A 25,398-nucleotide genomic window follows, 5' to 3' on the forward strand; every position below is an offset into this window, starting at 1 on the left:
CACGTCTCCGCCCTGTTTTATGGTTTCTGCAGTGTTGCCCTTTGACATGGCCCCTGGGCATTTATTCTTTGGTCATTGAAGGCCTGCAACCTAAATGGTAATATAAGCTACTGGCTAGGCCTCGAGCAGCAGGAAAAGTCTGAACCGGGCTGCTATTCTTGTGAAAGAAACGGGTATGAAAAATGGCCACGGGAGAAAGAGGAAGTGAATTTTGGGTATTTCCTCAAATCGGGAAAATCAAGACTTACCCAACCCTGCTAGTCACAGTCAGCAGATGCTAGGTTACTTTACAACCCACGTTACATGAGAAGCGAATTGGTTATATCTTTCTTGAATGCAAAAAAATTGCCTGGAACTTGCCTCTTAGAGTTTGAGAGCCCTCTTAGACTGTGCAGGATAGTGCTAAGAGTCTCTTTGGCTTCAAGAAATCTATTTTTTAAATGACCCCATTTTTTTCCAGAGTTTTACTTTACTTTTTATTCCCTCCTCCACTCCCCTTTTTTGGCTGCCCCCCAGCATGTGGAATTCCCAGGCCAGGGATCAGATCTGAGTCACAGTTGCAGCCTACACTGCAAGGCCAGATCCTTACCCCACTGTGCCGGGCTAACGATTGAACTTACGTCCCAGCGCTCCTGAGATGCCGCTGATCCCGTTACTCTACAGAGGGAACTCCTATTTTTTATTTTTTAACAAAGTCAAAATGAACTGGCTGACTTACTCTCAAGTCTCTGGGACCGCTGTATCTTCCAAGTTATCTTTCTCAATACAAAAGGGCACATATTATATTTTATAGCTTGGTCTCCATTAGCTCTCAGTACAGGTCAGATTATGTATAAGATAGATGATAGCTAGGTAGATAAATAGATACACAGATAGGCAGGCAAATACTTACATGGACTATTATGCTATTCTGATCTCTGGTTTCAATTTGTCTTTTAAACTTTCTATTCCACATACCTGACATAATCATTTGGGGGGGAACTGGATGTCAAGACTGACAATCTCATTTGGAGACAATCTCTTCTTCTTTTAAAAAAATATTTTTAACCACTTTATTGAGGCATGGTTGACATATAAAAATCTGTATATATTTAATATATACAACTTGATGAGTTTGGAGGTAAGTAGACATCCGTGAAGACATCATTGCAAACTATGCCACAAACATGCCCATCACCTCCAGAAGTTCCTTTTCAAGCTCCTATATTATTATTATTATTTTGTGATAAGAACTCTTAACGTAAGGTCTACCCTCTTAGCAAACTAGTCAAAGGGCATGACGTTTCAGTTATACAAGACGAATACATTCTAGAGCTCTACTGCCCAGAACACAGCTTATAGTGGATAATCATGTATTATGATTTTCTAAGCCTTGAGTGAAAGAAGCCCTAATAAGGAATCCTGGGACTGGCTGAAGGTGGGCTTTCAAGGTAAACATGCCCAGCCCCGGGAAGACCCACGTCCTATGACATTTGAGAGGCTGCTCATCTCAGCTCTAAGTCCCATCATGAGTTGTCTCAAACTTTGGTGTCCAAGACCCCTTCCTTCCCACGCCTCCATGACACACCTGCTCCAGTCTTGGAAGCCACCTTAGGTCCTTTTGGGAGACAGCCGTAATACAAATAAATAAAAAAAACCGCATGTGATAGATCATTGCCCCTGATTCTGAAGTTTAATGTAAGCGTGGAGTCATTTCCACAGCGGACATGATTTGTTCTTCACGTGCAGTCCAGCTTCTCAAAAGAGCTTTGATCCACTTGATTCAAACCAAAAGAGAAACAGCAAGGGGCCAGGTGAGTCATGTCCATTCGGTGGTATGCAGGTGCAAGCAAGGCACGGTGAGTGAAAAGGTGAAAAAGTAATTAATTTAATTAATTGTCCATTTAAAACCAGTTCTAAGTAACTGGATTTTGCATTAAAAGCAGCCTTTCAATATAAGTTTCTACTTACACTCACCAAAAAAAGTTTTCAATTCTCTAAAAAGCTATTTTTCTCCTTCTTGAGATGATTATCATAATTCAATCCATAGAGCAGGAACGGGGTGGGAATATATTAACATTTCAATCCAGCTCAAAATAACTTAATGCAATTATTTTCTTTCCTTTCCCTGCCAGGGGTGCCACCTCCATGCAACCTATGTGTAAATAAAAAAAAGTTTTCTCTTCTGCCATAAACTGTATCACACTGTAATTGGAAGTCTAATTAATCTTCTGAGGAGATGGGCAGTGAGCAAATTCTTGCTTTGCCAAATGCTCCAAGGGGACCGCCGGGCTTTCAGAGGCGTTGACTCTGCCTTGCCAGGGCACCCTGAGAAACAGCACTGTCTTCTTACAGGACATGAAACACCACAGAGGGCTGTTCCGCTTACACACTGACAATTGGTTTAAGTAGAAACTTTTAACACAGTGATGGTTTAACACATGTCACCAAGGAAAGCTTACAAGTGAGAACAGTTTCAAGAAAACATGTTTGTGGAGCTTGTTGTTGGTAAACTCCTATTCCTGCTGTGACCTGAATCATAGATGGATACATACAGAGGGTAACCCCGCCAAGTAGGTTTTGAGCTTTAGAAATCGTCTGACATCTAAGGGTACAAAAAAAATGACCCATAGGTGAGAAATTTGTTGGCACTAGTTAACCGATTTTTTTATTTTTTTCCCGTAAGAAAACTTCTGCAGAAAAAGATTCTCTGCCCTTCTAGACAGGTTCATGAATTCGTAAGAAATCTCCTTCACTAAGATCTGGTCCCATGACAAGCTCGATACCCCAACCGTCTCATGCAGTGTTGTAAGAACAGCTAATTGGCAGGTTCCCAACTCAAGAAGCGAAACTATCTTTCCACCCACAACCTTTCCTACGTGTTCTGAAAAATTTTTAAAGACAAAAGAGAAGGGAAGAAACTCAGAAACATCACAACCCAAAGAGACCCAGTTTAATATATAAAATACCTCCAACAAATCATGCAGCTGTTCCTCCCAAGCCAGCTCTTCAGGGTATAGATCCAACAGCAGCAAGGTTTGTGCCATCGGCTTTATTTCTATAATTTCTCCTTTAAGAAAGACGGCTAGTCTTTCTCTAAAGGAATGTATGACCAGTATATTGTACAACAGTCATAAATGATCAAGTAGGACCCTAAACACTGATCATGAATACTGTTTTATTAGCAAAAAGGAAAATTATAGATAGCGAAAGACAGTAAGAGCCTGACATTAGTTGACTCTTGTGAAATTCAAACTATAAGAGTTCTTTGTGCTTGCTGCCACATATTTCAGGAAATGGCCACAACCTGGAAAGTCAATAAAAGATAAACTAAAAATCTGGAATGGAAAACTGGAGAAACTCGAAAGGCACCAACCAGAGATACAGAATTATAAAGAAACTTCAGTACATTGATAACTCCAGATCCAAATTATAAAAGCCAAGGAAACTGTAAATTGCGTAAAACTTTTATTATGTATTAGCAGTGTATTCTTCTACACTTTAAAATAGAACAAAATATCTTTTTTGAAGGTAAACTATTCATAACAAAATACATGTCAAATGATTTTTATTATTGGAGTAGAATCGCTTTGCTATATACTTTCTATATTATACACATATACTTCGTGGTTTGTCTATGTATGTACATGTGTATAAATAATTTTAAGACATACCCATGTAGATACATATGACTAATATACACACATAATTATGGAAAATTTACAGTAGTCAAATGTACAATCATTTCATAGCTGCGCATGAATCAGTGTGTTCATAGAACTGAATCTGTCAATATGGTTCCCTTTCTCCCACTTCTCAAATGTTATCTGAATTACTTTTCACTGATAATTTAAAAAAAAATACTATCCTCTTCCTATACAATTAACCAATCATTTATTACAATAACTCATAATAAAATATTTTACTATTTCAGCTTTAAAAAGGTACACAGTTGAATTCCACCTAATTTTTGATTCCTAAAACATACAATTCATTTTTTTCATCAGCTTAGTGCAATTATTTGGTACTGCAGTTTTTGAAGATTAAGTTAATGAGCCTGAGTCAAAATTCTTTCAAATGCCTTTTTTAAAATATAAAATATAAACAAGATGTTTTGCTGAAGCCATGTATGACAGTCTCAAGGTACCCCTTCTAATAAATACACTATAAATAATTCAATGGTTGAGAGTAAAGCACTTCATATGAATCCATTTGACTGTCTCTGAGAAGTCCATTCTTAAGCAGCGTGGAAGACAATTAGGGTCTAAGACTCCCCAGCTCCCCATGGGAAAGAAGCTTATAGGCTTTTGGAGCCTAAATATAAGGTTACACTTGCATGAAAGGGCTGTGAGGTACCTATGAGCCCCTTCATTTTCATGTTAGGTTTCAGACATGCTAGCTTGCGTGTCGTTAGTAATCTATTTTAAACTTCTTTCCTTTAATACATAGAACTACTTAGCAGCATCTTTTTTCAGATTTTGTCCTCTTCCTTGATTGAAAACTGGTGCCAGACCACGTGTGAATACAGGCAAAAACCTCGTACCAAAATCTGAATATTCTAAATGGGTTAAGAATTTCTTCTGAGAGGAGGAAAGAAAGAAAAGCATTTGGACTCTTGAGTCATTTCATAGAGAAACATCGTGCTTTCACAGAGAAAAAAATATTCAGTGACTTCTGATCTGCAGCTGGATGTTAAATTTTGTGAAAGCCCCCAAAGATGCAAAACCAAATGGCTCAGCAACAAAAACAAAGGGAAAGGACATGGCCTAAAGAAGCCACCTCAGAAGACTACACTCTCCCCGGCCATAAACTTGGATAAACTTGGTAAGTTACACTGACTTCCCAAAAGAATGAACGGATCTGCCATCTTCAGAGTGGGAACATGAAAAGCACGTTCTAAAAACGGTCTCCCTTACTTTTCCTTAATAAAGAGGAATTACTTATTCATTGTACATAAAACCATACTTAACAGATTCAAAATACAAATTTTGGTAGCAAACAGCAAGAAAATCTAAGTCAAAATAGAGTCTCATTTTTACATAATTTTATATATTTATAAATGTATCAAAATAGTCTTTTAAAGTTCACAATACATACATACTGTAACACTGTACACGTAAATGTAGTAACAAATGTATTACCGAAATACATTAAAAATAACCTTTCCAAATACCAAATTCAACATGAAAACTGTCTTAAAAAGAGTTGACATCTCCATAAACATTGTTTCAGTGCATTTATAGTAGTCATTAAGCAGGGCTTTCTGGTTTCAAGTCTCCTGAAGGTCTTATCTTAGTGCTCGCTTTAAGTTAAGGTAAGGAGGCAGAGAGAGTCTTCCGACACGCAGTTGTTTTCTTTCTCTCTACTTTGCTCGTCCAGACGAAGAAACTGTGTCCAAGAGTGGAACAGCTTTCACCGGAGTGGCAAAGGCCTTAGTAGGGAACATATTCAGACTGAAGGGACTGTGCAGGGGAGAGACATAAACTGAGGTTAAATTCCACCACGCACAAAATTCCTCCTAAGCCATTCAGCTTCTTCCTTCAATGCAAGGCAGTTTGGGTCTATTTACATAAAAGATAAATGAAATAAACTAAGAAAAACTGCAAAAAGATGAGGAAAACAAAGCATTTGCTAAGAATGAGATATTCAATGAGGTAAAGTGATTACAAGAACACTTTGTATTTTAAAAGGCTTACTGCTTTAATACTAGTGATCAAAAATTATTTGGAAATTGGTAGGTAGCACTAAACTTGCTTCTAAGCTTTTGTGCAATACTATTGAGCATTACTCCAAAACGTTAAATGATATTTGTAATGCAGTTAAAAATTATTAGAGTATACTTTAAGAAATATATACTTTTTAATTTAATTCAATACATATCAAATGAATGCTAATGCTTCTACTGCAGTAGAATTAGCCACCATTTAAACAGATTCCTTAAGAATGTCTGAATTTTAAAAATACCATACAAATCCTTTCCATTTAGAGGGACACAAAACACTTTTCGCTTTGAAATCTGATCTTCAGACCCAAAAAGCTCTTGTGCAGAAAAGCCTTGCAGTCATAACATAATAAACAGTGAGCAACTTTCAAGAAAAATAAACAATGCAAGTTCCTCCCACATCGAATTAGATAATGACACATCAAAGGAGCATGCTTGGGGCATGTAATCAGACTGCCTTGATAACAGACGTGAACCAGGAGAAGATAAAGAGAGATCAAGAAAACCTGCCCAACAGTTATTTTTGAGCACCAAAGAACAGTTAGAAAGAAGAAACATAAATCAGTCTAAACATTAACAATTTTCTCTGCACAATTCTTCTAATCAAATACCTTAGAAAAACAAGGTTACTCGATTTGCTCCCAAACACCCTTTTTTCCTCTTCCAATAATTATTTTTCAAATTGATCTGCAGCATTTTATGAATAGGTCATCAATCTTGAGATTGGTCCATTTTGTTGATAGTTTAGCTATCAGTAAAAAAGAATCTGTGCATTTCGCAAATAATTTACAGGAGGATTCAAACTATCTCTGATCAGCTTCAAAATCCCAGTGCATTTTACACCCTATCAACAGCCATTTACTACGTAAGTATCTATCAACACCGCAAATCAAAAATTATGGTCCCTGCCCTCAAAGAGCAAATGACTGTACTTCACACAGATATAAAATGAAAAGACAAAGGTGTCAACATTAAATAATAATATACACGGAGTAAGAGTAACATTGTGCATAAGCAAAGGATTAGGCTAGGAGTGGGAAGAGAGGGTTGTTGGGGGAGGCATGTTCTCAAGTTTCAGGGAAGAGGTTAAACGTCAAGAGCAGCTGGGAAGAAAGAAAAAGGCTAAGTTGACTTTCTCACTACAGATGTATGGAGTTTATGCCAAGGCTTCACAACAGGAGAAGTGATCAAGACTTAGGAAACCATAATGCAAACATACCTGAATGTACAGAGAGAATAAAATAAGTTAGATTTTGAGAAAGTCCAGGGAAAGCGGTCCAATGCCTTGAAGCCTTTTACTCGTGGGACATCGGCTGCCATCCTAGCAATCAGAACTTAAAAGTGGACCATCATTTTTCTAGGTGCTTTTTCCCAGTTTGTTCTGAAATCGGGCCAGCAGGCAGAGAAAGCCGAGCAGGAGGTCCCGCCAGCGGCAAGAAGGCCATACATGCATTTTATAAATTGGCCAATACTTTCTTGGGAATATTTAACTTTTGCTTTTGTTCTAATTAGAAAAAGTTATTCAAAGTCTATCACTAAGAGAAATGATAAAGCTCCTCTGATTGCTTGTAAATTTTGAACAAAGTTGTTTTTGCAAGCACTTCTAAAGTTCCACCAATTCTCCACAAACAGAAAGCGAACGAACAGATACTGGACAAGTGACCTATGTTAAACCAACTTTCTTCCAGGGAAAACTATTTTATATGTGTATTAACATATAGGGGGTAGATATGTGTGTATGTATATTTATTTGTTTTATGGAATCATGACACCCACTGAACTGGAAAAACAGAAATAGTCTAGAATACTAAGGATTTCAATCATTCATGTGAAGTATCTATTTATTAGTCTCTGGCAGACGCCTTTCCTACCCACAGCAGAGGTCAGAAACTCTGGCTGGTGTTTAATCCACCCTTCAGAGTCAGATGACCACAATCTCCATGGCTTCCTTTGCCACCCACCCAATTTGCTCTCTTCTGCTGCCTTACTGGCTCTGCAAGGCTCTGTAAACAAATGAAGACATAATTTGGCCAAAGAATGAATCTTCTGTCATGCTAGTTAATTCATTCAACACAATTACTGAACATCAATAGCATATATTAAGCACAAGTGGGATAAAAATAGATACCAAAGTTCACAAAACCAAATGTGTTGTGTGATTTCTTTATATGGTGTAAAAAAAGTTAAAGGAAATGAAAGATAAGTGGAAAGGGCTTAGCGACTTATTCTGGCATCAGTATTCTGTAACAAATTAACTTCCTTTTATTGCATATCTAAAACTAAAATCTTAAAGGAAGTGGATTTGCAGAAGAGAGAGAATTGTTGAAGTCTACTGGACCTATTCACTCTTTAAAAAACTGTAACTAATATTTCAAGGTCTTCTCACTGGGCAAGCAATAGTGGCAGCAACATTTAGATTTCAAGCACCACAGCCTTATATGACAGAGTTGTATTAAGGGTATCTGGTTCATTTATTTTCCAAATGAACATCTATCCTAAAGTTACTGATATCCCAGAAAACACAATAATCAGCTATTAGAACTTCTAATTTTCAGAGTAAAATGCAAATGTATTTTGTACTCCATAAACAATATCATTAGTGACATTTATTATTCAAAAAATATTAATTGAGGTATAACTATGTGAGATTCTTGATAAATTAGGCATATAACTTAACAAATCAATTATTCTGTTGAAAGAGACCTATTGTGTACTTTCTACACACCAGGCACATTTCTAAACATTTTATATGTATTAACTCATTAAAGGCTTTCAACAATTCATTTTACAAATGGGGAATTTGAGGCACAAAGCAATAAAGTAACTTGCTCAAGATCATGTAATTAGGAAGGAATTTGAACTCCAGGGGTCTGGCTGTAAAGCCCAAACTCAGCTACCAAAATATAATGCCACAAGACACCGCTATCATTTGTCCTGTGATCACCACACATTCAGCTGAATATCTTCATCACCTGACACAGACAAATAATGAGCAGGGTATGACCCTGAGTGAGCAACAAAATATTAAAATACAAAAAGGAATGTAATATTTATTACTGTAAAGAAGATATACATCTTTTAAATGATTTTCAATAGAACTGAATTCAGAAGAATTTTTAGGAATACTCTATAAGACAATTTTCTTTATAAGAACATGCATGTTTAAATATTCTGATTAGAGTTCCCTGGTAGCCTAGTGGATTAAGGACCTGGCATTGTCACCGCTGTGGCTTGGGTTAGAGCTGTGGCATAGGTTTGATCCCTGGCCCAGGAACTTCCACATGCCATAGGCATGGCCAAAAAAAAAAAAAAAAAAATTCTGATTAAAGTTTTAAATCTGCTTGGCCAATCTTTTTAAATCATTACCATAAGAATTGACACCTAAGGTATCTGAAACACAAAGGAGAAATAAAAACCCTTAGCAATGACAATCATAGGTTTATTAAGGAAGTGAAGTGCAAGATATAAATATTATTTAACAAAGTAATTTATAAACAAGAGATTTTTTTTTTTCTTTTTTGGCCCCCCCATGGCATATGGAGTTCCTGGACCAGGGATCAGATCCAAGTCATAGCTGCGACCTAAGCCACAGCTGCAGCAATGCTGGATCCTTATAAGTCACTGTGCCGAGCCAGGGACTGAACCTGCATCCCAGTGCTCCCAAGATGCTGCTGATCCCGTTGTACCACAGCAGAAAGTCCTAGCCAAGAGATTTTAATTTCTTGAATAGAATATTCAAGTTCATGTGGTCGTTAAGTTTAACAGAGTTATGGTGAGTTAAGACCAGATCAAGTTTATCATGATTAATGGTATTTTTACAGTGTGAATACCACAAACTTGTAATATGGTAATATTCAGCCTGCAAAAGAAGGATAAAATTACCTTATACTTGCAGCCCCTCAAATTTTTATGTCAAAATATAAGCTCCCATCAAGAATCCTTGCTCTGAAAGCAGTTGGATTTGACATAAAACAAAGTGTTAGGTAAGGAGAGCAAGACAATTTGTTCTGTTCTGGAAATTTGCTACTAATCTGTTTTGGCAGCTGTGGGTAGTGACTTTAAAATTTTAGCTATTCTGGGGGTGTTTCTTTTTTAAACAGCCCAGTTACCTAATCAGGGGTAGAAAAAAATGTCTAATAATTATAAACACTATACGAATAGTTAATAAATAAAACTATAAATTGTCTAGCAAAAACAGTAAATTGTAAAGAATAATAAAAGTTAAGGTCTCTGCCAGCAAATGAAAGAAATAATGTCTCAATGTTCAAACAACTTGGACCAAAGGACCCTATGATCTGGACCATTAGTTTCCTAGCAGGTCAAAATCCTGACTCAAAATCACCATGTGCTTTTGCCACACTGACTTTTTCCTTCCTGGATGTCCCCATTTTTCTAAGACCCTTAGAAAAGAAAAAAAAAAAATAGTCTACTAGTTATAACTACAGAGGCAAAAAGCACCTTAAAAAGTGATGTGTTGCATACTGCTGTACACCTGAAACCAACACAATGCTGTAAATCAACTATACTTCGACTTTTTAAAAAGGGATTTGTTTTCATGGCATCCTTGATAATTAAAAGAGAAAAACATATATTTGGAAATATGGTATCTTATCTATAACTCCATTGTTTCAAGTTTTAATGAACAAATGAGGAAAAAATAAACACTGGGGGAAAATGTTTGTCTATAACTGCCTCTATATTCCTGAGTCTTTCATGGCTTTGCAATGGAGTTTCCAGGTGTGTGGCTTGTAAGTTAACCAAACAGAAAATGTAAGCATTGATACATATTTCCACAAATGCAGTTTCACGATACTACTGAAAGTGTTTGCCTCTGCTAACGTGATAACACTTCTGCAATGGCACTAGCAGAAGCATAACTGGATGAAGTTTTATTGGCATCAAATTAACACAAAGAGCTAAGGTTTGTGAAAAAATCAGTTTTGAAAGAGGTGTGAACATTTGTCTGTAGTGTTTTCTAAGCATTTCAGGGACCCCAATTCTGGCTAACTAAAATGCTGTATATTCTTTCGCCTTCCTACATAACTTTTATTTATTTATTTATTTTTATTTTTTTTTGTCTTTTTGCCTTTTCTAGGGCCGCTCCCGCGGCATATGGAGGTTCCCAGGCTAGGGGTCCAATCGGAGCTGTAGCTGCCAGCCTACGCCAGAGCCACAGCAACGCGGGATCCTTAACCCACTGAGCAAGGCCAGGGATCGAACCCACAACCTCATGGTTCCTAGTCAGATTCGTTAACCACTGCACCACGACGGGAACTCCCCTACATAACTTTTAATAGATTCTTTTTTCTGGAGGAACTTAATACATGCTCTTCAACAATCACAAAGAGCTCAATTGTTAGATGACAGATTGTTGACACCCAACTTGACTCAGGCAACCATTACATGAATGTTTGCAGTTCATCTGAACACCAAAATTACACTGATGCAAGCTCAGTTAAAATGTATTTTCTCTTATTTTAGTAAAGCCACATTTCTAGAAAAAAATAAACTCTCCAATTACTGTATATTAAAGCTAAAGCTGAAAAGTGCTACCTGCTTTTGCAATGATAATGGGCTCCTAATAAGCCCTTTGCTGAACATTCACGAATCTAGTTGATAATAAAGACTTATTAGGCGTCTTCTATATGTTGGGACCTGAGAAAACAAAGATGCCTCTGAAAAACTTAAAAGCCAGAAGAGGAGAGAGAAGGAATCACATACGGCTGACTCTAATTTGAGAGCAAACAGCAGCAGGGGCAGGACACAAAGTCCCAGCAGAGACAGGAAAGAAAAGGCATTCTACCTGAATGGGTCACAAATGCCTCATCAAAAAGATAACCAGTGAGCTAGACCAGGAAACATAAAACCAAGCAGAGACAGGAGGGAAGCAGAGTGAACCACAAGTGCTGGGGCTCAGGCAGAATGCCAGCAGGATGCAGGGTGGAACTGTAGGGGACACGGACGGGGAGGCACATGGTCTGGTGGGGAAGGACCTGAGCGGCAAGCCAACCAGTATGAGTCCAGACCGGATCCTGTGCACAAAGTGCGGACACTGAAAGACTCTGAACATAGGAATGATTTAATCAGCTGTGGCTTAGAACTGGAGCGCTAGAGCAGTATAAAGTTTCAAGACAAGAGTCACCTCCCTTGCCCAAGTTTGGCTGTTCCAGAGACATGATGACAGGCGACAGAACTGCCGCAAGAAACTAGGCAAGGGCATTCTGTGCCTCTTTGCAGGGGAGGAGATGGGCAAATGGAAGATAAGAGACTGAAGGTATACGAGAGAAAGGATATGGATGGAGCCACTCCCAGGAATAGTCTGGAAATAATAGTACAGGTAGGTGGAGTTACCATTGGAAAACAGTAGCGTTTCTCTAAAAATAAATAAATAAATAAATAAATAAATAAATAAAATAAATAAAAGGATGTGTCGGATGCAGGCAAATTTTGAGGTAGAGAAGGGGAGAGTTAAATTATTCCTGAAAAAATTCTCAGTAGAACTCGGGGCCTGATTAACTGGCCCTGGTTGGAGGAGTTGTGGTCATGAAGAATGTGAAAAGGTTGTGTAACAGCCAATGTGGGGAAGAGAAAGGGAGCCAGAATGGGGTAAGCAGACTAATTATGAGCCCTGAAGGGGCAGCATGAATTAGGAATTCACTTGAACTGGAGTCAGTGGGCTAAGTCATGGAATTTTTCTCCAACGGACCTTAGGAGAGCCACTAGGAACAGACAAGAGATGGTTGAACTGATCTAATTTTGGACACTAGGTATAAAGCGACTGCAGAAAAAAGGTCAAGTGACGCAGAGAATGTTGGAAAGAGGAAATAGAAATGACTATGTGGGAGTTCCTGTCGTGGCGCAGAGGTCAACGAATCCAACTGGGAACCATGAGGTTGCGGGTTCGGTCCCTGCCCTTGCTCAGTGGGTTAACAATCCGGCGTTGCCGTGAGCTCTGGTGTAGGCTGGCGGCTACAGCTCCGATGCGACCCCTAGCCGGGGAGCCTCCATATGCCGCGGGAGTGGCCCAAAGAAATAGCAAAAAGCCAAAAAAAAAAACCAAAAAAAAAAGAAATGACTATGTGGGCTATGGAAGGAAGTAAACTGAGAGCAGTGGGGAAACAGGCAGGGGTCCCAAAGAGGTCACGGAAAAGGCTTAGGTTAGGGGATAAGTGTCTCAGAGAAGCTTTACAGAATTGAAGATATCAGAAGCACAATAAGAAGGTCTATGAAATGGATCTCCAAGGGAACAAAAATAAAGATCACTGGAGTTAAGGACGTTTAAAATGCGGTAGCTATGAAACTCTGGGTAAGTCGCTGGCCTCTCTGGGTTTTGATATCCTCCTCTGTGAAATGATGTGGGTTAAATAAGTAAGACGATGGATAGATATTGCACCTAACACGGTGTGTGGCGCATAATAAGTGCAGCATAATAAATCACTGATGGTGATAATGCTCCTGATTAGAAAATATGACAGTTCGTTGATAGCTCAAAGGTAAAGCCAAAGTCCTCAAGAAACCATACCTCAATATGATAGTACGAGGAAGCAGAGTCTTTGGGAGGGAATCAGTCACGAGAGTGGAGACTTCAGGAAGGGGATTAATTTTCTTTTCAAAGGGACCCAGAGAGAGCTCTTTCACCCTCGTACAGCCATGTGAGGGTACAACGAGAGGATGGCAGTGTGTAACCCAGAAGACAGCCTTCACCTGAACCCAATCTTGCTGACACCTAATCTCTAACTTCCAGCCTCCAGAGTTGTGAGAAAGGAATTTGTTGCTTATAAGCTATTCGATTAGGGTATTTTGTTATAGAAGCTGCGCTCATTAAGACACTGCTTTCTTTTTAATTTTTTTAAGGTTTTTTTTTTCATTATAGCTGGTTTACAGTGTCCTGTCAATTTTCTACTGCACAGCGTGTTGACCCCATTACACATACATGTGTAGATTCATCAGAAGTGATTAGACATAGTTCCCAGGGAGACACTACTTTTTTATATCCTTCCTTTCCATTATAAAAACTTCTAATCAGAGACCAAACCTGAGGATGATGAAAGCCAACACAGGCAATGATCTCATTAATATCACAGGAGGCCGAAGGACTCATAATGGTTTGACCAAGAGAGGGAAACATCTGCTTCTATGGATAAAACAGTTCTCTCCCAAAACATAGCAGCCATGTGAGTTTAGACATTCAACATCAAGCAGAGCCTTGAGACATTTACCAAAGACTTCTTCCATTAGGGCAAATCCAGTGACATTACAACAATGTGCATGGGGTTGGTTTGCACACGCATGCACACCCGCATGTGTGCGTCTGTGTGTAAAATGCGGCTGCAATAAAAACATGCCTTTCTGGGTTAAATGTCCACACACACATACACATATACACAGTACATTTCAACTTTTTTTAAGAAATAAATGACCTACTCGATGTTAGAAAAGACGACCGTATGGAATAAATAAGCAATAGTCAAATAAGGAAGCAGTGTCCAACACTAGACGCCATAAAGATAAAAATAAGATGCCATGGCTTCTAACCTCAAGTTTACCAACCAATTCAGCGAGGTCCAAGGCCTACGCCCACTAGACAGATGACACTCAGTACAAAACAGAAATGAGGAAGACCAGTACAGACAGGATGATTGCAGAAGAAGTCATGATTGCTATAGTCGGGTGAAGTTAAGGAAGCCTTCACGGAGAAGGAGATAGGATTTAGGGCAACTTCTGATGGGAAGGAGTCTGAGAAGCAGAGGTGAACCGGATGGGGAGCACAGCATGTAAGGAAAGGATGGAGGCCTTTGGATCAGGGCACAGCCAAACACTTAAGAAGCTCCATATGGAAGAAGCAGGAGGCTCCTGCCAAGGAGGGAAGAGAAATGAGTTTGAAATGAGGGCTGGGAGAAGGCTCCAAAAGGTTCTGAAGGTTAGCCGCAGAGACTGAATCTAGTTCATGTGAAGACGGAGCTGAAAGTTATGTTCCAAACGACCCCTTCCGTGTATAAATCAAACATTTTTAAAATGTGAGGAAGATAAGACAAAACAGGACACGAAAGTAAGATCGCCACTTTTATGACCCAGAAACAAATTAAGACAGTGGCAGGCCGCTGGCTAGAGAGTTGCAAGCTGCTAGAGGTGGGCAGGTGTCCTGTTCCTGGGGGATACACAGGCCAAAAGCTGCCAGGCCTGAAACCAGGGCTGGGGTCAGCCTCCCCATCTGTGAAAGGGGCCAAGCAAAGCCGCAACCACTGCCTGGGGCCAAGGTTTGTGTGGAGCTGCATCCCTGCCTGAGAAGCCAGCCTGCCAAGCTCAGTGAAGGAGGAGAGCCTGGGTCATTAAGATCTATTTCTAGACAGGAAGACCTAGGGGGTCAAGTGCAGCCAAGAAGCAAGCCAGTAGATGAGGAGACGAAAACTCAGAGGGAGGGGAGAGAAACCAAAAACTCCCATCCAGCACAAAGCTACAAATGGAAATTCCAAAACACACAAGGAACATGAACACCAAGAGAACTGAGGAACCCTGCAACCAAGAGATGGATTCTCACAGGCTGAAATAACAGGTGAAAAAACAAAGCAATCTGAAAACAATGTATCATCTGAGATTCTCAGGATGAGAAAATGAATACCCATGAAAAGAATAACAATTTATGAAACACAATAGGCAGGTCCAAATGAAAATAGACAGCTGTCATAAAGAATGAATTATAAATGTTGGAAATGAAAGACATGGCTATTGAAATCAAAAGGCCCATGGCAGAATGGACACAGTTAAAAGAGAATTAGTGAATTGGAAAATAATAGGAAGAACTCAATCAGAACACAGCCAGAGAAATAGGAATCTTAAAAGAGAAGGCAAGAATACTGAGGGCAGACTGAAAGGCTTCTACATAAGTCTAGGGGGATTGCAAAAGGAAAGAGCAGGGAGGGGAAAAGCAGAAAAACAATATCCGGAGAGAAATTTCTGATTATCTGAGATAGCGAGTGAAAAAACCATCAGCCCTGTGATTAAGAGCACACATTGAGCCAACAAGGATGAACTATAATGAATCGACATCTAGATATATTATGGTAAAACTTCAAGGAAAAAGAAGAAATCTTATAATAATTAGTTTTACTCTTCAATTGAGAAGCTTTTTGAGCAAAGCTGCAGAAAGCTGGGATAGCCACTTTCAAGAAGCCCCTCTCAGAGGCCAGAACTTTGCCAGCATGGTGGATTCCTCAGGTTGGGACTGCATAGCTAAAGCAATTGCAGAGGGGGGGGTAACATTTTTTTTTTTTTTTTTGTCTTTTTGCTATTTCTTGGGCCGCTCCCGCAGCATATGGAGGTTCCCAGGCTAGGGGTCGAATCAGAGCTGTAGTCTCCGGCCTGCGCCAGAGCCACAGCAACGCAGGATCTGAGCCGCGTCTGCAACCTACACCACAGCTCACGGCAACGCCGGATCGTTAACCCACTGAGCAAGCGCAGGGACCGAACCCGCAACCTCATGGTTCCCAGTCGGATTCGTTAACCACTGCGCCATGACGGGAACTCCATTTTTTTTTTTTTTTTTTTTTTAATGTTAGTTTCCTAACATTAGGAAACTGGAATTTTAAGCATATTCTGTCACCAGTGCAAATAAAGATCAAAGGGACTCTAGAAAAATGAGAGCTGAAGATCAATTAAGCCGGAAGATGCCCTCATGGAGCTTTCAATCTAGTGGAAGTCAATGGCTTATATGCATCTTTGTCTTACCTTCCTTCACTAAAACAATACTGAGCTCAGGATAGACACTCATATAAATAGTAGAAAAATTTTTAATTGGACAGCCTTTATACATATACAAAAGGCAATTACTGTCTTTTGCTCCTGGCCAAAAATAAATAAATAAATAAAGCAAGATTAAAACAAGATTCTTTTCTATTGACTTAGCAGTATTGTTGATATTACTTAAGAAAAAAACATGTCAAAAAATTAAGTTGATTAACCAATTAATAACTCCTATATATTTGAGATTGAAGCAAGTTCTGTGTTTGAAAAAGTCCTTTCAAACAGAGTCAAAACCAGCTGACAGGAGTTCCTGTCATGGCTCAGTGGTTAATGAATCTGACTAGGAGCCATGAGGTTGTGGGTTCGATCCCTGGCTTTGCTCTGTGGATTAAAGATCCAGCTTGCCCTGAGCTGTGGTGTAGTCGCAGATGTGGCTCGGATCCCACATTGCTGTGGCTCTGGCATAGGCTGGCGGCTACAGCTCCGATTAGACCCCTAGCCTGGGAACCTCCATATGCCTCCGGTGTGGCCCCAGAAAAGACAAAAAAAAGACAAAAACAAAAAATAACAACAACAAAAAAAAAAACCAGCTGTCAGGCTTTACATAGCAAATTAATATAAACCACTATTTAACACATTGGAAACTTAAACTATACTTAGCTCTAGCTGCAAACACTGTGTGTGCCTAAATAGCTTATGTGGAAATTTAAAGACACCATCTGAACCAGGCTGACCTTGGAACAATTTGATACTTTGTCAGTTAACATCCCCCCGTCCCCTGGGAAGGGAACAGAAGAATAGCAATGCTGAATGAATGCCAAAAATGTGGTTCAGTATTGAATCTGAGGTCAAGTTCTTGATATTATTGGCATCCCTTAGCTGAAAAATCGCATTAAACCTAAGGCAATGCCACGGCAAAGAGGAGAGAAGGGAAAAACCACAGCAATCTGAACATACAACAAGGTTAAAAAGCTAGCACTAACCATATATAAAATACAATATTTAATCTTTAATCAGGACAGATAATAGTTTTGAAAATGAGGGAAAGGACATCAAGTTAAATCAGGAAAAGGTGTTACATACCATTGGAAAGGAGGAGGATTTTATCGGAAATGGATGTTCAAACAATCACTAACTAGCTCATCACTGTCATGCTAACATTACTCCAGAGTAAGAATGCAGCACACTTTAATGCACATGCCAATCACTCAGAGCTAAGGGTAGTTTATTTTACAAAGCTGGATCTAATGATTTGATCTTATTATTCCAAGTCCTACTTTAAGAACAAATAATACTTAAATATATATAACATATAATATATATGTTATAAATATCTATATGTGTGTATATATGTGTATGTGTGTGTGTGTATATGTGTGTGTGTGTTAGAGCACAGAACTTAACCTTTTCATAAGCTACTAAGGTTGTTCCAACACTGGTAAAAATCTGAGATGGAAAACTTGTCCACAGTCTTCACAACCAAAGAGCAGACGAAACAGCTGAGTATGAAAATGATTAGGATGGAGTTCCCAACGTGGCACAGTGAGCTAAGAACATGACTGGTGTCCATGAGGACACAGGTTCGATCCCCAGCCTCTCTCAGTGGGTTAAGGCTCTGGTGTTGCTGTGAGCTGTGGTGTAGCTCACAGACTTGGCTTGGATCCTGCTCTGCTGTGATTGTGGTGTAGACCAGCAGCTGTAGCAGCTCTGATTCAACCTCCAGCCTGGGAATTGGGCATGACCACTGTGACAGGCAACTGTAGTTAAGCCAGTTTCAACTGTGGCATAAGGAGAACATTAAAGTAAAGCAGCACACAAGACTTCATTTGAGTCTCCCTTTCAACTTTAAACCAAAGGAGTATTCTTAATTCCTTTTTACGTCTAGAACTGCATTAGAGAAACTTTAAAAATATTTTTTGGCCACGCCCACGGCACATGGAAGTTCCCCAGGCCAGGGACTGAACGTGTGCCACTTCAGTGACACCAGCTCCTAAACCCACCAAGCCACCAGGGAACTCCTAGAACTGCATTAGAAACCGTAAAATAGAAAAGAATTTTACAAAATGTCTGCACAAAGAAAATGCAAACTTTGGAGACTCGCATATGTAAAGCTGCATGTGTAAAGTCTTGCATATATGGACAATATGGAAACAAATATAGATGCTTGTGTATGTAAAGCAACACTCCACACCAATAAAATAATGTACTAAATAAATAGTCATCCTGAATAGGAACAGAAGTTAAAAAGTTAAACACTGGATGAGTTTCAATTTCTTGAAAGTTTCAGACAGCATATGGAAGATAGTATGTCGATTTTTTTCTAAGAGAAATTGGTGAAGGAGGCAGGGATCTCCAAGAAGGGGCTCTCCAAAGGCCGGGATGCAGGGAAGGGAACACCCTCAGGTGCAAGACGGGAGAGACGGTACAAGATATGATAAGGAAACAGAGTACAGAGGGTCTGAAAGCTCAGCAAAGGCATTCGGAATCAATGTTCTAGCCTTAGGGGGTCGCTGGTCACTTCTGAACAGGGGAGCAAGATGATGAGATCAGTGTCTATGGCCCGGCAATGCTCTCAAGCAGGGTCAGCAAACTACAGCCCACGGGGCCAGTCCAACCCTCACCTGTTTTTGTAAATAAAGTTCATTGGAACACAGCAGCACCATTCACAGATAAATACATAGATAGAATAGTGGGGCCACGGAGCCAAGATTTACTATCTGTTTCTTTTCAAAAAGAGGTTGTGAGCCTACTTTAAAATAGGAATTGAGACTGAGTTACAAAGAACATCAGTGAGGCTAACACAACAAAGAAGATGAGGAAGCAGCAAAATAGAGGAAAATGGGAAAAGTCTAAGGGACATAAATAGCATCCCCGACAAAACGTGCAACACCACCAGTAGAATCTTCTTGAAAATATTTGCAGATCAGTATATAAAAGTGAATAGCAAAGCGGAACATATGCTACTACTTAATAATGATTTTAAAAGTGAAAAAAAAAATTTAATAGGTAATGCCCAAAGCAGCTTTCAGAACTTATTATAGGACTGCTTATCTCATTCATGTTTATATACCCAATAGGTCAATATTATAGTTCCCATAAAGCAAAAATTAATGTAACCCTGACACAGAAGTGACAAAAATTCTTTGTAACCAACCTGACTATATAAAAATTTTTTGACAACAAAGCACATTATTTTACAGCTCCTCATGCTCAAATGTTGTAAAAAAGATATTTGCTAAGGACTATACTTTTTCTTGGGGTAGTTAAGTTCTGATTTATAAAAATATCATTTAAAAATTCATAATAAAAATATATCAGAACTATTGGCCATATATGATTATTTAACAGTATCGATACCATTATGTGCATTGAATCACAGAATAATTGTTGAAAAGCAAAGAATTCACCAAAGGACTCCTGCAGAGGTAGGGACTGGGGACAGCAGATAGGGCTCAAACTGGTCACCTGCCTTCAGGGATTCTGCCAAGAGCTCCCATCCCCATGACTGCCAGGATTATCTTCATCAGACCAGATCCAATCAAGTCCTTCCTGTTGACAAGATTCCAGCTCACAGTGCACCTCCCAGTTTGGCTTCAGCTTAACTGTCCAGCCTTATCTTTAGGTAACCACCCCTGGCTTTAGTTACACTGGAATACTCTTTAATCTTAACACAATAATAGCTAAAATTATTGAGTATTATCTATGCACTGTGTAAACTACTTCATAAGATTTATCTCAATTAATCATCACAGTCACCCCATAACAAAGATACTATTATCCTGACCACGTGAGCTTCAAGGACTCAGTCACACGAACTCCTTTCCAATTACACACCATATGTTTGTATAAATTTTACAAAAATAGCTTGTACTATTTATCTTAAATGGGTCTCACCAAATTGTGTAAGTTTCAGGGTACACAAAATCCAGATCTGCTCCTGATGATTATTATTCTCATTTTCTGAGTCTCAGAAAGGTTAATGAACTTGCCAAAGTACTCACTACAAGGAAGTGGTAGAGATAGCATTTGAACCTAGAAATACTTGTTTTTAGAATCAAACAACTTGATTTCAGTACTGAGGCTATACCTCTGTTCTTGTAGCTCCCATTGTCTGAAATAACCATTTCTTCTCTTCCTACCTTCATCACTAGATTCCTAGAAGGCTCCTATTCATCCTCCAAAGCCCAGCTAAAATGCTGCCTCTTCTTCACAGCTTTCCCTAACCTTTCTCAGAAAAAGAAAATAAGATAACCTATATATAATCCTCTATTTTAAACACCTATCACAGTGTGCATATGATGTGTGTGCGTATAATACAATATAATATAATCAAAAGAATACGCTTTTTTTTGGAGTCAAACTGACCCAGGTGCAAATTATGGCTCTGCTATGTATTTGTGGTACAATCTAGAGTAGAATATTTAAACTTTCAAACCCTCAAGTTTCTTATCTTTAAATGGAAGCAATAATTCTTACTACATTCATTCACTGAAACATCCAACCATCCATAATACAGCCCTTCTAGAAGTACTTAATGAGTGCCTACTACCTGCTGGGCACAGAGCACTCAGCTATGAAAAACAAGAGACATCGCCCTGCCCTCACAGGGCTTACAGTCTATCAGAGGATACAGACAAGCAAACAGATGATTAAAATGCAGAGTGAGACTCTGAGTATGGCAATTAAGACCAAGGCAGGGTGTAGAAATGTTTCTGGGGGGAAGCGCTGTGACCTAACCCAGACTTATGAGGTCAGGTAAGGACAAGGTAGATAAGCAGCAACTCAGTAAGACTCTTAAAAAGAACACAGAGCAAATATTCAAGACAGATATCTCAAGTCATTTCAATTTAATAAAATACTTCCACCCCATCCCACGCCATAATCACATGTCCCTCATCTCTTAAGCATTTGAAAACTCCTCTGAATATCAGGGAGGGAAAACTGATTTTTTTTTTACAGTAAGTGGGTCGACCAAAATGAAACCTGGTACATTGCACTGGTCAGCAGAAACCTCAAGACTAACATAACAGGCCAAATAAATAAAGATAAAACCTGCTTCTCAGAATTCTGTCACAACCATAAGGATTCCTTAACATTTGTTCTTGTTTTCTGTGCCAAAGCATTTAATGACAGAACAAGGAAATCATTTTCACATTTTTCTGGGGGCTGAACTGCTGCACAAAGTGAGAAGCAATTGCAGCTTTCAAGGGAGATGCTAATTGCAGCTTTTAAATAATTAGACTCCCTCTAAACACCCAGCACCCCCATCCCCTAGGAGTTTCTGGGTCTTTCTTAAAGGTGCTGGGAAGACACTGCCATCCAGGCTTTGCGTCCTACCTAAGGACTTAAAAGTATTTTTGTTGAGCGATTTATCCCTAGTTCCTCAAAAGTCACCATGCCTCACATTTTCAGAAGCACTGGAAAGAAGGGCCAACTTATTTAGACAAGAAACCCATAACATTGAGAAAAGCTGCATTGAACTGATAAAGGAAAAAACTCTCAACCTCCTACTTTATTCCCCATAAAATGGGAATTTCCACCTTAATTTAGACTTTCTGCCAGAGAGCCAGCAGGGGTAGGGCTTGGAGCCCTCCCTCTCACAGAGGTTCTCCAGGCAAAGATGGAGGAAAAATGGGCTGTAAGACACCTGCTAGTCATCCTTCCTGGGACAGTGAGAGGGAGGAAAATGTTGCCCTGCTGGCAGTTCTATTTATAAAGGCTTTTCTTTATAATATGACGACAAACTTAAGAAGGAGAAGGGGGAAGAGCAGCCACCACCCACACAGAGTATTACTTTAAATTTAATTATGGGAAAAATCACTATTCAGGCCAAGAGAGGGATGAAAAGGAGAAGGAGAAGGGAAGAAAAATAACAAAAACATGGAATGAAACCAAAAGCAAGCTACATAAACATGGTGGGCTAGGGGGTCAGCAGTCATTGAAAGAAAGCCCCAGCCACCCCGAGCAAAGAGGAAAACTGAGACCCAAACAAGCACAAGGTCACTTGTGTCAGGCTACCAGGGCTTCTGGTATTCGGCTATAAATGTGGATTATACAAAATCTTTCACGGTGAAATCTTCAAGATAGTCATACAATTATCTCTATCTCTGTTTCTGCAAATGGAAAGATCTGTACTCTGGTCTTAAAAAGAGGCTGACTCACAATCAGTATATGAAAATATTGACTGAACTCAATTCCTGCTGTGAAGTAAAAGACTTATCAACCTAGTTATGAAAATGTAAATACACTTCATCTTCTGTCTAATCCCAGTTGCTAGGATTTAAGACTTACTGATACGGGTGCACCCAAAACAGAATGGGATTAGAGTCAAGTTAAGGGCTGGGGTGGGCTGAGGCTATAATCTATATAAGAATCTAAAAAAACATTGATGCCGCGGGAGCGGCCCAAGAAATAGCAAAAAGACAAAAAATAAATAAATAAGTAAATAAATAATTAAAAAACATTGAAAAACATCCCTGGGGATAAATTCATATGTGCCAGAAAGGGCTGTGTGTGGATAGAGGGGGAAAAAAACTTCAAAAGAGGTGTGAGGTAGGGATGGAAGTGGTAATAAGTCCAACCAACACACACACATGCACATGCACGCCCACACATGCATGTATACATGTTGCCTCCTCACTAAAAAGTGGTTTCTAGGAGTGCCCATTGTGGCTCAGCAATAACAAACCCAGCTAGTGTCCATGAGGACATGGGTTCGATCCCTGGCCCCACTCAGTGGGTTAAGAGTCTGGCATTGCCATGACTGTGGTGTAGGTTGCAGGATCGGCTCAGATCTGATGATATCACTGTGGCTGTGGCGTAGGCCTGCAGTTGTAGCTCCAATTGGACCCCTAGCCTGGGAATTTCCATATGCCACAGGTGCAGCCCTAAAAAGTAAAAAGCAAAAAAAAAAAAAAAGAAAGTGGTGGTGTCTAAACTGCCATCTACGGAAGGTGCATCCCACTGGCTACTGCCCACGGGGTATGGGTTTGCTGAGAGGCACAGAGCTGCCGCACTTCTCCTCTCCCCGCCCTGCAGAGACCCCCCTCTCCAGGACGAAGGCTGAGAAAGGGTGTGAAGAACAGTGGGCATGAAGAGGTGCCAGACCGCAGCCTCCCCGGAACACAGGGCTTGCCGCTGCCTGAGTGGAGCAACGTCCCACTCCAACACCCACCGACATCGCCCTGATCTGTGGGATCCAGTTCTCCTTCCAATTTTGTCCTTGTTCTTTCAGATCAAAACTCAGATTCCCACAGACCTCAATTCCCTTTGAGGCAAACAAAATAGGTGATTAGAGTGATTCGTGGCTGGGGGTGACCCAAGGAGACTTTACCCTAACAGGGCCAACCAGTTAAAAACAGGGCTTGGGAACCCCCAGGAAGAGCTCATGGGTAAACTGTGTTTGGAGGTCTTCCATCCTATTTCTAGAAGAGTGAGAGCTGAGCTTCAACATCTTCCTGTTACCTGTCTTCCCCTCCCTACACCCCAGGCGCGTACCCAGCCTTGCTAAGTACTCTTCACGTGCCATTTAATTAATTCTGGGTCAGTTCCCTGCAGGAGGCGACACAGTCAAGGGCTTAATGGTTAGTTCTGAGAAGACACTGTTCATTCAGCACCTGCCGCGTTTAAATACTCCAGATTCATCCACACTGTTGTGTGATGAGAAAAAGCCAGGGTACCACTAAAGCCAGAGCCGATGCTGTCTGTCCTGTGACTCCGCCCCTGACTTTGCACCCCAAGTGCAGGGTGATTCGAACACTTAACTGGAAAGTAACCGAAGCCGCTTCCCTTCCTAGAGAAATCACTTTAAAAGGAATGGAGAGAGAAGAAAAAGAAGGAAGGAAGCACATCGCGTTGAAACTCGGCATTTACTTGAAGAGGGGCCGGCAGAATGGACGTGCAGAGACAGTTTCAGGCACAGAGGGAGGGCCGCGATCAGAAGGCGTCCTTGGCGCTATTCACTTTCTTGGGGGGCAGCCTGGGCTGGGAAGGCAAGGCACAATAGTTGCGCTCAGGGTTCTGAGGGCCAAGAGGTGGTGTCTGCGAACTTACGGGGATCGATCGGCTCAGGAATCTCGCGGAGGACGAGGAGAGGCCGGTGTAGGCGGGCCGCAGGGCGGGGCTGTGCGCATCGGCCTTGGCGCCCGGGGGGCTCGGCGGACCGCCCAGGGGGCTCCCACTGCTGCCGCCGCTTCTGCTGTACTGGTTGTTGTTGAGCTCAGGGTAATTTCTGCCGGGCGGCTGGGAGCTGCCATTCAAGAGGTTGCTGAACGGGCTGGCGACGAAACCCACCTTCGAGGCTGCGGCGGGCTTTTTGTTGTCTGCATCCTCTGCGGCGGCGGCGTTCAAGTTCCCTAGAGAACTGGCTAGCCGGGAGTTTATGGAAAAGCTGAATGAAAAACACGGGGGGGGGGGGGACACAGACAACCGTGTGTACTCACGCACAGGTCACGTTTCTAACACACACCATCACGACACTGGGGGATGTGATGAAGGCACTGCTGCTTAATGCACACGGTGACAGAATGGCTCGTCTGTCGCTCTTGGTGAGAGTGTACTATGTGGCCTTTAGTGACACATGGTAACTTCCACTGTCAAAAGTAGTTAGTTAGGACCCCGAGAAGCTGGCGAAAACACTTTGACCAGAGCTCCGGAGACAGACTACATGGGGTTCTATCTGCGCAGTAAATGAGATGGACAGTGTAAAGGGTGAGCAGGAAGGGGACTTGGGTCCAGGATTGAAGGTCTCTATACTCAGTCATGTGACTACATCCAACGTCGCTCCCCGTTTTAGTTCTGCCCACACACACCAGCCGAGAAATGACAATATCATGTGTTAGTAGAATGTGCCCTTGAACGCCCTCTTCTGGATCACGTTAGGCAAGCTATGGGGTGTCGTCCAGCACTCCCTCCACAGCCTTGTCCCCCACAACCCAAGACAGGATCAGAAGCCTGGA

General features: G+C 40.6%; 1 protein-coding gene across 22 annotated transcripts in view; it reads right to left on the bottom strand.

Moving 5' to 3' along the window:
• Positions 3,138 to 25,398, bottom strand: part of CDC14A (cell division cycle 14A) — a 168,720-nt gene continuing 146,459 nt past the window's right edge. For 6 of the 22 annotated variants that reach the window (XM_021090144.1, XM_021090147.1, XM_021090143.1 and 3 more), the window contains one exon: positions 23,297 to 24,830. In XM_021090144.1, the coding sequence (XP_020945803.1) occupies positions 24,377 to 24,830 (454 nt within the window). In that variant the 3' untranslated portion in view covers positions 23,297 to 24,376. Of the gene's footprint in view, positions 5,541 to 23,295; positions 25,119 to 25,398 lie in introns of those variants that run through there. The other 16 variants (XM_021090137.1, XM_021090134.1, XM_021090132.1 and 13 more) reach the window with 11 other exon arrangements.

The sequence above is a fragment of the Sus scrofa genome, chromosome 4 (genome assembly GCF_000003025.6).
Source record: "Sus scrofa isolate TJ Tabasco breed Duroc chromosome 4, Sscrofa11.1, whole genome shotgun sequence".
NCBI classification, from domain to species: domain Eukaryota; kingdom Metazoa; phylum Chordata; class Mammalia; order Artiodactyla; family Suidae; genus Sus; species Sus scrofa.